This window comes from Antedon mediterranea, chromosome 4 (genome assembly GCF_964355755.1).
Source record: "Antedon mediterranea chromosome 4, ecAntMedi1.1, whole genome shotgun sequence".
NCBI classification, from domain to species: domain Eukaryota; kingdom Metazoa; phylum Echinodermata; class Crinoidea; order Comatulida; family Antedonidae; genus Antedon; species Antedon mediterranea.
In genome coordinates this window covers 34,687,964-34,706,113 of record NC_092673.1, presented here as the reverse complement: position 1 = coordinate 34,706,113, position 18,150 = coordinate 34,687,964, and the positions used below count along the sequence as shown (strand labels likewise).

Below are 18,150 nucleotides of genomic sequence, written 5' to 3'. Positions count from 1 at the left end.
TATTTCTAAATAAAAATAAGTGAATGTTTTTTGAATAATTTTTGGTAAATGAAAACAATTAATCTACCTTTTTCAGTGATTATGAAGATCTTTCTTATATTTAAAAAATATTCTTGAATAAACTGTGAATTGAGTATTTCATTTAATATACAGCATATGGGATGAAGTATTTTGTATGCTTATAAAGACAGCTCTATACAATGTCAAATTCCATTCACATTTGGAATCAATCACTCAACATGATCATATATCACACATTGTTATCCTCAATGTTATTAAATAAGAAACTTGAAGTGCTTATTGGCTGTAAGACTTGAAATTTTAGAAAATACAGTATTTTATGAAATTTTGTTTGCATATAGATTAAAAATATTAATAGTATGGTATGGAGAACAAGGTATACTGATAAAGATGTAGTTTCTCCACTTGTATTGAATATAAAAAAAAGCGATTGTGAATAAATTTACCAATTGGACTCAGAGCGTATACGTAATCCATAGTCATTACTTTGGTAAGGGTTCAAGGGTCACTCACTCCATGGATATAGACTATAAACTGTAGGTCCTGTGTACACAAAGAACCTAGTACATATTTCAAGACGAGTTGGGGATTACCCCAGTGTACTAGCTCGCACAGCCAATGTCGTGGACAGAAGAAGGAGCCCTTAGGGGAGAAGCATGTAGTTGAAAAGTGTAACATCCATACCGCCATGAGCACTGATCATTGGAATGACGCAATATAACTAGAAAATATCATGATTAATTATTACTATCAGGTCCCTTTTTTCTGAATTGAATAAGTTGTGCGTTAAGTTGATTTAATTCAATAGGATAACAATTTATATTTTGATGTCTGTTGTACAGTAGATAATTTGTTTGTAGAACCAGATTGATATGATGCGGTAGGTAGTTACTGAGTAGCATATTCCATTAGAAGTCCTAAACCTTTAATTTTTATAATGGTTAGTCGCACAATGTAACAGTTAAATATTGTTTCCACTAGGTAAAGATTTTATAGCCAGAGGTACTACCAGGTACCTTCGCTTGTTTTATCCCTATAAAACAAGTAATTAGCCTTATTCACAGTTTTAAATAAATCTGTCCTTGGAAAGTTTTGCTACCACTTAATAAGGATAATATTATGTTGTCCAGATACTTGAACTTTGCCTTAAATTTGTTTACTGTGTCTGAACAATTACTAATCAAATATCACCACTGTTTATGGTATCAGTAGATTAAGGCAATATAACAGGGAGTTGTAACTCTCTCTATATAACCTGTTAAAATAAACCGAAGCTGCCGGTTCACTGGTCAATAACATTATTTATATCCAGTGTGAAATGAACTGATTTGGGTTCAAACAACAGTAGTGTATCTTAATAATATCATATCAGGGAGTTGTTATTTTACAACTCCCTGATCATACAAAGGTCAATAATTGCCTGATTGTGCAATGATCTGGTGATGATCAATGATAATAGTTGAAGATTCTAAATTACAAATTTTACACATATTACACATGTCTATTACAGAAAAATCGTAAATTAAAAAAAAACTACTGTCAAGTAGCGTTTCGTCAGGGTGTTGAGTAGGGCAAAACATCGGACCAATTATATAAAGTATTATTATTTTTAAACAATTTACTTATATATTGCTGCAAAATATTGTTGTAATTTTTCAAGAATGTAGTTTTATATGAAATGTTTAAATAAAAATTACAACAAATAGTACTTTGGGTCAATAACTTGTAGTTTGTGTACACTTGTTAATTTGTTTATAAATCATTTCCTATGTACTGTGATTCATGTTTTAACTATTTATGTTATGTTTTGTTCATGTATATACGACTACCATTCAATGATTTATGTACATTACATTTACTTTTTTTGAGTAACCTATAAACAATTTTAAAACTATTTTTCAAGGTCACCTGCACAGGGATCAGAGACTTTTTTGGTCTTCCCTGCTTCCACCCCTCCTCCCAAAAAATACATTAATATAACACCAACGCAATGAAATTCTTCTACACTTGAATGAAGCGTGAACATAAATTAGTTTTCATTTGTAAAATGCGTTTATATATTCCCCAGGCAAATCGAATTCTGTGCATCAACTCTAACCACATTGTTCTACTAAACTTCACCAGTAAAGAAGTTGTCAGTAGCTACCCGTTCCATCATCTACAGCACTGGTACATCAGTGAGACACAGGGCCAGAAGCGCCTTTGTCTGGTATTCCTTGAGACCACCTGCACCGTACAGCCTCTCCGCTACACACAGCTAAAGGATATCTGTAGTGTTCTATGGCAAACCATGGAAGTAGAGAATAATGACTCATACAGTATGTCACAACCTGTGTATCTTCCAAAGATGGCACAACAAAGTGGTGAGTTTCAATTGTTGTTGTCGGTTGATTTTGCTGTATAATCTTAACTACATAGTGCTGTATCTCCACATGACATTTGTCCCAGTATCGTAGGCAAATTCTGTAATACAGCAAACTCATGTGATGCCTGTATCATAAAAGGTTAGGTTATCGGTTAGTTTATGGGTACAATACAGGCATCACATGTATTTCATAGAACTCTCCTCCTAGATACATCAGATATACTAGACATGTTTTGAATGTAGAACAAGATAAACAGATTGACTGTATTCAATCTCTGATAGAGAATACAGAAGTACAACGTTTTTACCAACTAACTATCATCATGTAATCTACATGTTTAACTACAAACATAACATTTCTAAATAAATATTTAAACATGTTCAGAGTGGCTGCAAACATAAAAAAATGATTAGATAAAAATCAGCTCTCATGAGTCAACAAACATAACCCAACAGAGATAAACCAACTTAAGGTGTACATCACAAACACACACACACACACACACACACACACTAAAGGCCTTTTCACACAGAACTTCGGCAATATTGCGGTAAGCAAGCCGGCGTTATTGCCGGTCTAAACCCATTCACACAGAAGGTAATATTACGGTAATTTTACCGTCTTCTGTGTGAAAGGCCACAGTGGAAAGGCGCAATATTTAAAGATTACTGTCTTCATAAAATAGAGGTCGCACTTTTTGAGAAAAGAAAATGGCGGGCACCTGCACAAAACATGCCATGCGCGCACATGTTTGCTGATGTTGTTTTGTGTGTCCGTCGTTTAGTTTTTTTATTTACGATGCATAAAATCTATATTTTTGCCCAACACCACTCCGTGCTAATAACTGCCCGATCGTGATGGCCATTCTACAGAAACAAAATCTATTAGGCCTACAAATAGACGCGAATTTAATTATCAGAAGCTGTTATGAGCTAGCACCGGGAGCGCGCACCGGAGGATGTTCCTGCTAGAACTATGCTAACTAGGGCCTAGGCTTACGTACGTTACAGCAAGTTAAATAATCTTTGGACCAACATCTGTTATATTTTTATTATTATTGGCCGTATTCTTCCATTGTATTATTTACAAACTAACCTAAAAATATATAATATAATGGATATAATCTAATAATTTGGCCTAAAGTAATTGCCACAGTCTTTCTCAATCAAGGAAAATGTCCCCAATTTATCCTTGCTCAAAGAATATATATTCTTTGCCTTGCTTCACTGCGTAAGCAGGCGTTATATCGTGGACTCTTTCACACAGATCAGGCTTACGACCGTGACGGTAATATTACCGCAATTTTACTAGGTCCAGAGGCGGTCTAACGGAAGCCGGCATTAAGGGGTTTTTACCCTTTCACACATAAGCCGGCGTTCGCGAATTACCGCAATATTACCGTCTTACAGCTCTGTGTGAAAGGGGCTTAATACTCAATGTTTAACACTTCAATGTCTTTCACTCATGGTTACCCAATAAGGCTATGATGATTGAAGCAATAATAATATAACTACCAATTTTAGTGTAAACCATTTAATAAATGGGGTAAAAAAAAACCCCCCAAAAATATGTTCCATTAAATTAAGTTATCATGACGAAATTGGACTGTGTTGTATGTTAAACATGTTTTAGGGCACTTTGTGTATAAAGTTATTTTGTTGGCAAATTTATTTAGTATGGCGATAACAAGAAAATGTACCGTAAGATCGTAATTAAATATTTCCGTGAAAGCAATTGCAAAATAACTATATTCTTTATAAAACATCATAAAACATAATAAGTTTGATCTGAAAGCCTTCTTTAGTCTCTCTACAGGATAAGGGCAGATATACTATTAAAAATAAAAGATTTCTTATTCTTCTGATATTAATATATTGTATTCTATGATACAAATTTGACCTTAATATTTTGATGTAAACTAGAGAACATTAATATAGTAATATGAAATGGGCTTACTTCAGGTGATTTATCATGTCATGGTCACTGTACCAGAAAGGAATCACTACAGTAGAATATGATTAACGCATAGTACTGATGTTAATATCGCAAGATTACTATTAACATGAAGAAATAATTCTCCATGCTATTATAATACTATAGTAATTACCTAACGTATTTATACAAATAAACAAATATTGTTTAGGAGTGTTTTTAAGGGTGTGGGGAGGGAATTTTATTCAAGGGAGGCCTTTAATGAGGATTTTTAGGTGTAATACATGGTAATATGTATTAAATCAAATAAATACCTCCTGATATGAAAAAATACGATTACAATTGATATTAAGAAATGGTAAAATACAGTAAAAATTTTTTTTATTAAATTACGATGTTTTGTAAAGTTTAATTAGATTTAAAATAAAAATATCAAGCCCATAGGAAGTTATGGATACTGGATGTAGTACTAGGGCCATGTCGTGCTCCCTGTTTTAAATATACCAATTTATATATTAAACTATTATATATAAAGTATCAAAAAGGTCACGACAAAGAAGGCCCTGGTGGAAAGGTCATGCAGGATATTCTAGGAGCAACCACAAAAACTAGGACATTTATTTTTGATTGGCTGATCAAATATTGTGAATAAATAAATGCAGTTTTGTCTTCTATTATAAAGATAAATATTTGTAATGCAACTTTCAGAGTTATTCATTCATTAGAAATTAATTAGAAAGGAAAAGATTATTCATTTATTATATTATAATAGCCATCCCCCTCTTCCTATTCGTGTCACTGCCAGAGGCAACATGAGTGAAAGACAGTCAACTTGAAATTGACATTCTTTTTACGTATTATTGACCTAATCCTCCTTAGAGATAAACAGATATGACCTTTGACATAGTTTAATTATGGTGAGTAAACTTCTTGATCTACCGGCCACACAAAAATTACATGATAGGCTATCAGGTTAAAAGCTCACGTCTTAATCTCCTAAACGACTTTCATTACATTCTTTCATTATCAGGCCGAGAGAACGAAGAGAACTCAGACAACACATCGGACCAATACCACATTGTTTCACCACCGACAAGCGTCTATCGCAAAGAACTGTACAACTGCAAGCAACTGCTTCACTTTCCTGAAGAAGTTGCCGTTATTCTGACCGAGACCGACCACAAGTTATTCAATCAGGTTCGGGCCGAAAGTTACATTCGGTACATTATATTAAATGGGAACGTTGCCAAACTTGGAAATGGTGCTGACGACGATGAGGATAATGAAAGCAAAACAGTTTATGAATTGGTGCTAAGATTTAAAGAGGTACGCCTATTTTTTTTTTTACAAACATTCATTTATTATAATTGTAATTATACTGTATACAGAAATCTATTCTATTCTTATACACTTTTCGCACCTGCGGCAAGAAATAACAACTTGTAACCAGGTTTGCATATTGTGAAGACAATTTTCTGGAAAATCTCCCGAGAGAAAAACACACTAATGAGGGGCCTGTTTATTTGTTTTCTACAATGTTTCAAGTTTTTACTGCGCTCACATGTATTGCCCTGACTAATAAAATAGCGCAAAATGATGCTTTCCTTCCGAGATTTCTCAGTGTTCGCGTGTGTGAACATGAAATACATCTGGAGATAAAACCTGGTTACAACTTTTTACAATTTATGCAGATGTGAAAAGGATGTTAGAGGAAAGCATACAGAAGGGTTAGGTTCAGAAACAAAAAAATAAATTGTCTTTATAAAAAATATGGCTGCTGCATAGAAATAACTTTTGTTATGACTACAATAATTACAATTTACATTTAATATTATTATTATTTAGAAAATAGTCCCTTGATGAACATTATTCAAATTTTCAAAAAAAATCAAATTAACTGGAAATAAATGGGGTTTTGGTTGAATTTAAAACCGTTTATTTTGTCTTTTTATAAGCGAAAACATTTTCCTTTCCTACAGAAGTGATTAACAGTATTAAAACTGCAAAATGGCCTATTCTAAGTATTTTTTAAGAATTCTTATCTTCATGTTTTTGGGGACAATACATTTTTAAAAAACATTATTAAATAAAACATTATAAAATTAGAATATAACATTCATAAACAAACATTTGATCATATTCTTTAATAATAAAAAAATTGAATTTAAATTGTTTCTAAAATCTATGTATCCTTTTGTATGAAAAGGAAGTTCAAATGATATTGGTGTCAGAGGAAAATTCATAAGAGACTCGCCCTAAACAATGATTTCATTCATATGTAATGTAAACCTATTCTAGCATACATTTCGTCTTATTTAAATTGCATAGTACATTAAATAAATAGCCTAAGGCAACACTGTGAAATAAAGCATAAGATACACATTTATATTATCTGAAAGCAAATTACTGAAAAAAACTAAAAGTAAACTATCATCTGAATTAGGAAATAGTTGAAAAATAGAATAGAGTATTCTATTCATTCATAATTACTTACAAATTGATTAATTCTTCCAATTGATATATTGGTTTGTTTTGACTTTTGCATAAATGCTTAAAGATAGATGCCTTTCAGGTTAATTAGGACAATTTATTTAGACAAACCTTACGTTTATTGTTTTATTTTATTATATTTTGTTATTAAAGCCATGGGTTTTTAATTTTTTAATTCTTTTAAACTAGAACAGGTGTTTAAAATTAGTCAGTATACTTTATTTTAACATTTATTGCATTAATGGCATATATAAATGTAAAAATTTTTTTTAACTTACTCTGGACGCACCTTCATTCAAAAGTGTGCCACTGTTTCAAAAGTGTAGCTTCCAAATAAATTATTATTATTATATTATAAATGCAGATTATATAATAATAATAAAGCGAGTAAACAACATATTTGACATAAAGTTCTCTACAGTTGATTTATAATATTACTTTTTAAAAGGACATGTTTAAGTAGTTTTACATTGGTTGATTAACATCTCAAATGTCTACAGATTCACCTCCATATTATATTTTTATTTATTTTATTTTATTCAATCGAAACCAACAGCGATAATTACCGCCACTAACAGGTTTTGATACAAACAAAGCCAGCTTCTCTCATCCAGTGCCCACCTTGACCAGAGGTCTGAGGCAGATAATATTGGTCCTGACATTAATCAAGGGCTTCTCTCATCCAGTGCCCATCTTGACCAGAGGTCTGAGGCAGATACTATTTACTATTAGTATTACATACTCCTTCTACTTAAGAATGAGTGGGCTGGCTACCACAATATAATTTATCACAGAACTAATAGTACATCACAAGGGGCATTGAACAACAAAGTCATAAAAATATTCAACACAAATACAAATTAAGTTACCATATTCATTTTAAAGCCCCATTCCCTACGTTTTTTAGATCTAATTTAAGATCACAAACTATATTTAATGTAAAAATAATACTATATGGTCCTATTGCGATAACTTTTTTCGTCTTTAAACGGTTATAAATGTGAAAAATAAATCGATTTTAATAATTATAGCGGCCCGCTATAAATCCCAAAATGCATTGCGCGCGGATTGATATTGTTGTTTTTCACCTGTAATTCGCCCACTTTTCGATCGATCGTGAAGCCAAAACAAATGGAAGACTCTAACTTTTCAGCGAAAATACCGGGTTTTCCCCAATTTGTATCAACGGAGTCTGGCAAAAATAGAAAGACAATTAATGCAGCAACTATACAACGTCAGGCTAGGTATATAGCTAGCGTACGATGTTCGTACGTTACCGATGTTTACCAGCTAGGCCTACAAAACTAAGCCTAGCTAGGCTAGGCCTGAGACCGTCCACGAGAGGTCGATCGCCGCGAGCTACTTAGGTAGTGCATTGTTTCTCACTTTTTATCATAATTTACCATAAAACGTACATTTAAGACAAGGAATGACATGGTTTAATGTTTTTAAAGTGATATATATGTATTATTTTCCAAAAAACGTCCAAAATTGCAGGGAAGGGGTCTTTAATAAACGCCCTGCTTTGAATAAACTACTCCCTCAAATAAACGCCTCCCTCCCACCACATAGAACGTCAGTTGGATTAAACTCCCCTTCTCCTCAAATAAAGCCACAGGCCTTTAATTTTTCCCTCAAATATACGCCCCGCCACATGCGGCACACAATATTGAATTATAAAAGATTTCTATTTGAATGTATTTGATAATACATGTTATTTGTTACCTTATTACACAAAAATAAATAAACGGCTTCCTCAAATAAACGCCTCTCTAAATACTCTCCCAAACAATAAACGCCCCAGGGAGTTTATTCAAATAAATCAATTCACATTTTAAACTTTTATTTCAAAATTGAAATCTGTCCAAAATTTACTTTAATGATATTGTAGTAAAAATTTCACAATTTCAAGCTATGAATAAATTATTAGATTTAGAAATTTATTTGATTAAACTTAATGTACTACACAAAATTGAACTCTCATGGGAACTAAGTTTCTTAATAATCATTTTAATATTTTAATACTAAAAACTATGATCAAATAAGTATGAATAAAAATTTGGTATTCACCTCACTTTCAAGCCGATAAGCAAGATAGGTTTGATGGTTTGTCTCCACTAAACCCCCTCAAAACTACACCCCCCCCCCCCCACCCACGCACCACTCCACACCCTTTTCATGAATTTCACTTTTCAAAGAATACCAGCATATCATCAGAAGTATAAATAGGCCTAAACTATTCTAGCTCATGGCAGTTTTTGCCTTTTTTGAGAAAAAAAACAACAACCTGTAACATGGTTGACTAACTCTCTGCATTCAGATGTCATTGGTCGAACATCAGAATGATTGTCGGCCATGATAAAACAAAAGAGGAAGTGTGTTTACTTGGTAATCAAGGCTAATTCTCGTAGAAAAGTGACTTTCATTTTTCCTATCAGCTTATTTCAGGTGCTATAACGAATATTGGTACAAACTCATTGCAATCAAATAATCTACATGAACAGTTTTTAATTGAATTGACAAAAAATGTGAAACAAGAGAAGAGAAATTGTCGGGTTGTAAAAACAGTTGAGGCAAATGAGTGGTTGAAGTTGACCTCTAAATGAAATTGCAAGATTATGGTAAAATAATTATATATAGAAAGAATATCCAATATTTCATTTTTTCTTCATAGCTATAGGTTATTTCATGTCATGATAATGCAGGGGTGAAAAATAACATATTTATACTACACATGACTAAAGTTCAGCCTAGCAAAGTAGCAATATTGATAGTAGATTTATCATAGTGATAGTTCAAAATTTCAAAACTAGTTTTTGATCATGGAATTAATTTGAAAAACATTTTTTTTAGACAAAATGTAAATTTAGACCAATAAACAAATCAAATATATAGACAAAAATCACAGGTATTTTATGATACCAGTTAAGCCGAAGGATGAACCACTATAAAAAAGACTGTATGCAACTTGAAACATTCATCTAGTGCCTTTGGCAGTCACCAGTGCAGGAATGACATATAGTATATTTAATATGGCCAACAGGTGGATATGCAAATTAGGCATTCAATTATTTCACTAATTACCAGAGCAATTATTTTTATACATTGTACAAAAATCTGAAACTTTAAATACCTGACTAGTGCCTTTGGCAATCACTCATGATATTCAATATGGTTAACAGGTGCTTATCAGGGGCGCAGCCAGCAAAGAATTAAAGGGGGGGTCAACCAATATGTGATTATTTTGCGAGCGAAGCGAGCAACCATGGGCTGGGGGCCAGGGGGCCGCCAAGGGCCCCCGGTTGGGGTCCAGGGGGCGAAGCCCCCTGGAAGCTTTGGCGGTCTAGGGCAATCTAGATCATTTGAATCGGTTTATGCACACACAAATATGACAATGTTAACACTAATAAACTGAAACAAAGAAAACAAAAAACAACTCTCATTTTCATTACAGAACATTTTTATATTCCAGGCTGCCACAGACAAACACTTTTTTTCTTGCTTGTTTGTTGATTTGTGTAGAGAGGCTGTAAACTCAGAGGAGGAATTTTGAATTCCTCCCTTTTCATCAATACAAAAGTTGCATGAAATGAACGTAGAGATGCAAAAGTTTGAAAAAAGAAATTAGAATGATAGCATGGAGGGAGTGATATTATTAAATGAGAACCGTAAGGTTAGAGTTCATACACTGTGCAAGTCCAAGAAGCTATCTTGGCTCCGTATGTATGTGAGACGCTTATCATACCCAGTACATACATTATTTTGTTTAAAAATATACCTATTTTGTTCGAATGTATAGTATAGGTGATAGCTTATACATAATTGTAATAACTTCTAAATTATTATCATACATTTTACGTTAGTTACTAACGGCGCTCTTGACATCGCGTGATGCATCTTTACACATAAGTTTGGAACATTCTTCTTGGCTTGGAGACAGAATTCGCAAATGACATTCTCTGTATTAATGTTCATGTTAAAGTGTATGTTCATGAGGCACAATCCCGAAAGCTGCTCATAAGACATGTGATTTCCCAAACAGGTTTTCGTTCTCCATAAAGTTGAAAAACTCCGCTCAGCTTCAGCAGACGTTACGGGCATAGGCCTACGCGATTAGAAGAAGTGCACGCACATTCGGGAACACATCTGGATCCGCTAATTTTACACAGTCGCAGTCGCTTCCATCAGTGAAGCTCGGAATGAAGATGTTCGTGTCTTGGCAGATCATCGGGTTTTTAACTCGGTTTGTAATCAAGAAGTTGATTTGGTAATACTGCTCGGTAGTAATCTTCCACAGTATCTCCAGGATGATTTGATCTGTATTGTTGTCTCATGTTTTTATTTATTTTTTTCTAAAAAAAAAAGGGGGGGTCAGGACCCCCGTGACCCCCCCACTGGCTGCGCCCCTGCTTATGCAAATTAAATATTCAAATTAACTTTTTCATTATTTCACTTATTACCAGAGCAATTAGCTAACATATAAGAATCTAACATTTTAAACACCTGTTTAGTGCCTTTGATTTGACATTATATATTATATAATTTTATAAATTCTACATCACCTGTCCGAGAAACGTGTCAGGTATCGTCACCATTTATCTTTATCTATATATATATATATATATATGTTGTATATGACAACTACAATAGAGGGATATAGGTAGTAAACAGGTGATATTATGTAAATTAAGCGAACAGTGTTCAGAATATATAGGCCACATGTACATCTACAATTGTATTGTTTTTTATTCAAGTTCAATTGAATTGAATTGAAGAGGTTAACAAAATCAAAGATACACACGACTCAGACCAAAGTACTAGCATATGCCACATCCAGTCACAAAATAATTATAGAGTCATGAATATCCATCTATTTTATATAATAATATACTATTATAATCTACAAGATTCAATAATTTTAAAGACAGTTTAACTAAAACAAAAGTGATCTTTACATGTGTTTATGTACAAAGATTTCAAAGATGTTGCTTCCTGGTTTATCCATCAAAATTCACTTGAAATAAAAATCATTATGATTGATTTAAATTTAAATAAATGTTAACGAAAGCGAAAGTAATCCAGAACAGACGTTGTAACATTTTGTAAAGCTGATAAAACATGTTTGATTTTATAGGTATGTGACTGGGTTACAGAATGTATTTTAGAAAGCTCATCAAAACAGACCAAGAAAGCCGTCTTGAGAAGTCTATCTGAAGTGGCGTCTGCCTGCTGGAAAATTGGAAATTTTAATTGTGTCATTGCGATTCTACAAGCCATAAAGTATGTAAACTCAAAATACCATTCTTGATAACAAGTGATTGTTAAATATTTCTAAAGTCATATTCCATAATGAAAGAAAATGTAAATGTTTGGTTAGTCATGAAATAAGTTCAATCATAAAAAAAAATCATTTTTAGAAACCCTCCCTTGAGGGTCCCTCCTTTCCCATAAAAACAAATGAGAGAGAAAATATATGTATTAGCTGCACTATGGCAAACACTATGCAGAGATAAGTCTCCATTTAAAAAGGTTCTCTGAGATTTTAATTTATGAAATTAACAAGTTTAAAAACCACAAAACCAAACCAAATAAATAAATAAAATAATGAAAGATAAAGAGTGACAAAAGCATGTAATATGCCCATATATGGACATGATAATATCATATCACTACCATATGTGGGTATATCACTACCATGTTTGGGCACATCACACTTTTTTTGTCAAACTAGTTAAATGACAATGCAGTTAATTGACAATGCATTTTCAATGTACCATTCCTGATAGTTAAAATAGTTTAAACATTTTATAAAGCACTGATATTTAAGTTGATGATTATATCTCTGAATAAACTACTGTAATTACAGTTTGGCCAATTAAAATTCTATAATCTGTTTTTCTTGACTAGCTTACAATACATATTCATTTCTTAACAACTAGAACACGTACTGTGGTTTATAGTTATAGATTTTGTGATTAAATCCGCGTTATAAAAAATACAATGTTCATATAATATTAATGATCAAGTTATTAAATTACATAAAATATGAATTACATGTATTTAGAGAAACAATTGTTTTCTTTGTTCTTTAAGTTGTTAACTTATTTTTCATGATTTAGTGGGCAGACTCGTTTCCTAAACTTACTTTTTTGGGTTGTTAAATTTTTAATGTAATAATAAAATTGTTGTCATAGTGAAATTTGTTTATTATTGCCATAGAAACAATCACTTAAATAAATATCCAATATTATTATTACCTTCTGTTGTACGTATAAAAATTGATTTATAAAATTGTTTATTGAATATAAACTGGTTTACGGTACACCATGCGTTTCCAAATAGGTAAAGTTGAGAATGCTGAAAAGCAATATTTACAATGGAGTCAATGTTATCATAATAGTAAATCGTTAAACTGAAAGATTTAACTGTGTCTTTAATAAAATGTTTAATTGAAAAAATTGATTATATTGTCAGATCACAAAAAGTGAAGAACATTCTTCCCGATGCTGAACTTGAAAACCCGATAATAAGTGACCTAACCGAAGCTTTCTACGGAGAGGATCAGGAGTATCTACAAGCACTTGACAGGGCCATAGCCATCAAGGGGTGCAAAGTTGTACCTGTATTTAGATGCTTTTTAAGGGACTTAAAAGATATATACGAGGATACACCGACATTATTACCCAAATCAGAAGGGGTAAGTTGCTTCAAATATCAATTTTAATATATTTCTGAGAAAATAAACAAAAATCATGTGGTGGAGAGGAAGCATTTAAAATTGCTTTTTACTCAGATTACTCAATAACTTTAGAACCCAGACTATTTTAAACTGATTTAAACAATTATTTGTTCACATTGAAAGTTTACAACATTTTTGAAACATCACGAAAATAATTTCCACTGGGTCTCTAAACCATTTATTTTAAACCTAATTTAATTGACTGTGACTTTTGATCCATCCCACTAGGATGAAGAAGATATAATTGACAACGACAGTGAAGAGGGTCATATCAATTTACAGAAACTACAACTAGCTGAATGGGTTCTACAAGACATAAGAGCATGTCAACAGAGTAAAGAGAACGATAACATGAGGTATCTTAATTTGTTACTCTTCTTTTGCTAACAATGATAAAATAAAGTTTTTAATTTAAAAAAATGAAGAGGATAATAGATGTGTTTAGGCCTTTGCAATGCAAGTATTTCATTGGGATCACCTCAATCTTCAGGTGTTATTATGTAACCTTCCACTCTCTAAATATCAATAAATATAATTATTATGAAAAATCCATTCCCACAACGTTTAAATTTGACACATGGTTTGGGAGTTCTTTGTAGATTCTTCTGAAGATGTTCCCTCTTTTTAGGGGTGTCCCAAAGGTGGAGTTATATGTGCATGAGTAAGAATATTCAGCACCATGAATATATTTTCTTTTTTAAATATTTGAATAAACATTTAAATAAATTTGAATCTTCTAGTGATATCTCGGAGAAAGCTGAATCTTTATCAACATCCCATTCTAGTGGAATAAACGAGGAATGCGATTATGAACCGATTGCAGTCGTTGAATCATTACACGGCATCGAAGTGGTACCAGCCAAGCTACTGGAAAACAACTTGCACCAGTTACAATTCATGCATCATGGATCTACCGCCGTCCACTGGGAGAGTGACAACAGCCGATCAGCCATGTGCTCGTTAAGTCTGGAATCCAGCAATGCAATACTGATTTGGAACAATCTAAAAGATGGACCAACAAACAGACTTCCGAACACGACTATGTGCAATAAGTTTCACCAGTCACAGGTGGTATTTAACACAATGGAAGAAGGCTATCTGAATCTTATGTATGCAAAAGATGTCTTTTTAGGATCTATGGATGTTGATGTTTCTACAGTGACCAAACGCCACAAATTAAACAATTTGAATCACGCAGAAAACTGCATTGTTATTCAGTATGGCTGTAGTATCACAGATACGAGAACACTGAACTTTGTTTTACCTAAACACACAGCTTATAACTGGTACATCGGACTTAAAGCAATAATACACGCTCTGCAGAAACTCAATAAGTCAAGCACTGATAGGCGGTTTCTATGGTTACAGAAGGAATATTTGCGACTTTTCTATGAAGGTGGGAAGTTGGCGCCACCAACACCATTTGATGCCATAAAGGTAAAGTAACATTGTATGGCTTACAATTTTTATTTTTGTTCATGGTCTGAAATATTTTTTCCATAAATATTATTCACATGTTCAAAAACAATAAAGCATAACTAACTATATGATTGAAAAATACATTCAGCAAACAATTGCATATTATCCCTTTTTGCAAAATATCTTGGTGTGTGGAAACTCTAGAGTTTTACGATGTGTGTGAAAGGATAGGAAATTATTTTTAATAACTTTTTTCAATTAGTTTTATATGATTATTGCTTAAATAATATGTCAACAACAATCAATCTGAGATCAAATCAACTATAACTACAAAAAAACAAATTGTAATGACAAAAAGAAATTGATTAAAATGATATGTCTACAATGTTTCCTTCACATAATTATGCACAGTTTGTACAGTAGCTATAATCTAACATTGTATTTACAACTTCTATTCAACCAAAACATTACTGTATCAATCCAACATCCAACACAATAAACACTACACCAAGTAATTACTTTTAGTACCAAAATAAAAATTCCACTAAAAATTAAATTCTCATTTTGAAGAATTTTAGTACTGTGTCCTTAGATTCAATCAAGAAAAATGTTTTTATATTTCAACATCCACCCACAGAATAAAACTCTACACCAAATACTTCATGAAATACAATTTTCATCACAATCGTTAAATTTAAAAAAAAAAGGTTACAAACACATACACAATTGAGAAAAACCGCAAAGTACGAACCTAATTATAAGGGAAGCAAAAACTAATAAGTTAATACCCTCTGCTGATATAATATTTGTGTCAATCCAATTTTTTAATTGGATACTTGGCATTGAAATTAATTAATTTAAAATAGAGAACTAAATAATACTCAGGAAAGTATATAAAAAGTGTGTCACAGTAAATTAGATCACATACTAAAAGTACAAAGTACATATTTAAAATCTTTAATGATTATTGCTTACTATGAATTCAGGTGTATCATGTTTATTGTTATATATTATACAGATATTGACTGTTTAGAGGTTAAATATAAGATTTGACATCCCCGAGGGAATGATATTAAGTTCGAGGGAATATATATTTCCCGAAGCGCCATGTGTATTGTGTATTTATGTATGACAGGGGACACGATAATTACGCGAAAATTACACAGTCAATATCATCGTTCTCGAGGATATATACGGTTTACGATCCTCGCAGCGGTAGTCATGTGATGCAGTTTCAACCAATCACGTTCGCGTATTTACATAGGCTATGTAATATAAGAATATAGGATACAATTAAAAAAAATACATGATGTATCACAAAAATGAACCATTTCACATTGACTATATCCAAATAAAATCATATAGAATTCTCTGCTTTTCTACAAGACAAAGAAACCTATCTATGACTTCGACCCAGTCCGCCTAGGAATTGGGAACTTTCTATTTATGATGACCTATGACATATATTGTGTCGTCGTTCTACGTCTCAACCAACAATCTCTCTCTCTCTTTTCTATCCCTCTTAGATAGAGTATGTCTGCTTGGAGTGTATTTTTGAGTGACTGTAATAGTCCAATTCCTGATTTGCATTTCTTTTAGCAGATAGGGCAGGCGTATTCATCTGTTAAGTTGTGCTTGAGATTTGATGAACAATACACCAACAATCAGTATTTTGAATGAATGTCCCATGTCTCTGCATAACAATGAATTTTAAACATGACTAGTTCCTAGTTTTCCAGTCATTACAATTCCAAAGCTTTCTATTTTCAATTGATTGATTGACGTACTTTGTAATACGGTAATATGGGAAGGAACAATTGTTTTGCTATCAAATTATTTATTCTGGTTAATTCTGTTTTTAACATTTGAAAACAAACAAAACTGTATTTTATATCTTTCATAAAAATAAGAAAACATTTTTTTAGCTTTATCACAACATATACACCCACTGTATTTAATTTTGAATTTGTAAAGAAATAACAGTACCCTGGTTATGATTCATAAACAAATGAGTTGGTCGTGTAAATAAACGGCTTTACGGTAATTCCTCATAATTCTAAAATACAGAATACATTAAACTAATTAAACTTCAGCCATCTTGCATTTATGAGTCATACAAATTAATTAGTTTAAATAATTGTTCATATTTTTTCCATAAACCACAATCCTCATAAGAGAGCCATTGTCACCTTCACATGATGGAAAATCTTGGCGTAACTTATTCTAAATTTTATAAATAATTTACTAAACCTAAAATAGAATGATGATAAGTTTTAAACATAACGGAAATGAAAAATTGAGTTTTGATGATAAATTTTTACTGCATTTATACTTATAATGCAAGCTGATTAAAAAAGAGAAAATCCAAAGTAGTTTTGTTTTAAGAACTGGTATAGTTTAAGGCTAACCCCATCCAGCCTAAATTTTAGACCAATAATCGACCATTGCTTTTTACGTTTTGGGTTGATTTTATGATATGCGGCTCTAAACATTTTATATTTTACAAATTGCATTGATTTTAAAGGTTTTTTGGTTGATTTTTCTTTTTCGTTTTGATTTTTGGCTGTACACCCTATCATTCATAAATCAATAATTTACATATAATTGATAAATTAATTATACAGTACAAATTTGTACAGAAATGTTAACGTAATGTCATGGAAGCTAAATAACAAATGTTATTACTGGTTACTATAGTATTACAAAAATCAGATGATCTTTTTGGCTCTGTTGATATTTTTAAAACACTTATGATTTGTTTATTTGGTGCTGTGAATTCATCGGTTTAATTGTATGCTTCAGTTTAACATGCTCAGAATAACGCTCTCATTGCTTATCGCATAAAACCAAATTGAACGGACAATGACACATATTTAAGCTTAAATTCCCGAAAACTTCACCGGTAAAACACTGATCTTAAGCTAAGACTTATACAAATTCTACTACATTTTGAATTCTAAATCGTTTTTTTTTTTACTTCTTTGGATTTGTGTTTTTGAGAAGATAGATTTTCTTTTAGTAAAGCCTATGCAATATCATATAAGGCTGATATATTCTAGGTACGGTACTAAATCAATTGACTCATTTAAATTATAATACATACTGTACTCATTAGTAGGCTCTCAATATTGTGCTGAAAATAAACAAATGCATTTCTCATTAGCCTTAATTTTCATAAAAATC

The 18,150-nt window shown here is 32.1% G+C and overlaps 1 protein-coding gene across 1 annotated transcript in view; it reads left to right on the top strand.

Moving 5' to 3' along the window:
* Positions 1 to 18,150, top strand: part of LOC140047838 (uncharacterized) — a 73,579-nt gene that overhangs the window by 31,294 nt on the left and 24,135 nt on the right. The window contains exons 9-14 of the mRNA XM_072092870.1: positions 2,090 to 2,384; positions 5,350 to 5,645; positions 11,944 to 12,089; positions 13,284 to 13,506; positions 13,777 to 13,904; positions 14,289 to 14,985. Coding sequence (XP_071948971.1) covers positions 2,090 to 2,384; positions 5,350 to 5,645; positions 11,944 to 12,089; positions 13,284 to 13,506; positions 13,777 to 13,904; positions 14,289 to 14,985 — 1,785 coding nt within the window. The remainder of the gene's footprint in view (positions 1 to 2,089; positions 2,385 to 5,349; positions 5,646 to 11,943; positions 12,090 to 13,283; positions 13,507 to 13,776; positions 13,905 to 14,288; positions 14,986 to 18,150) is intronic.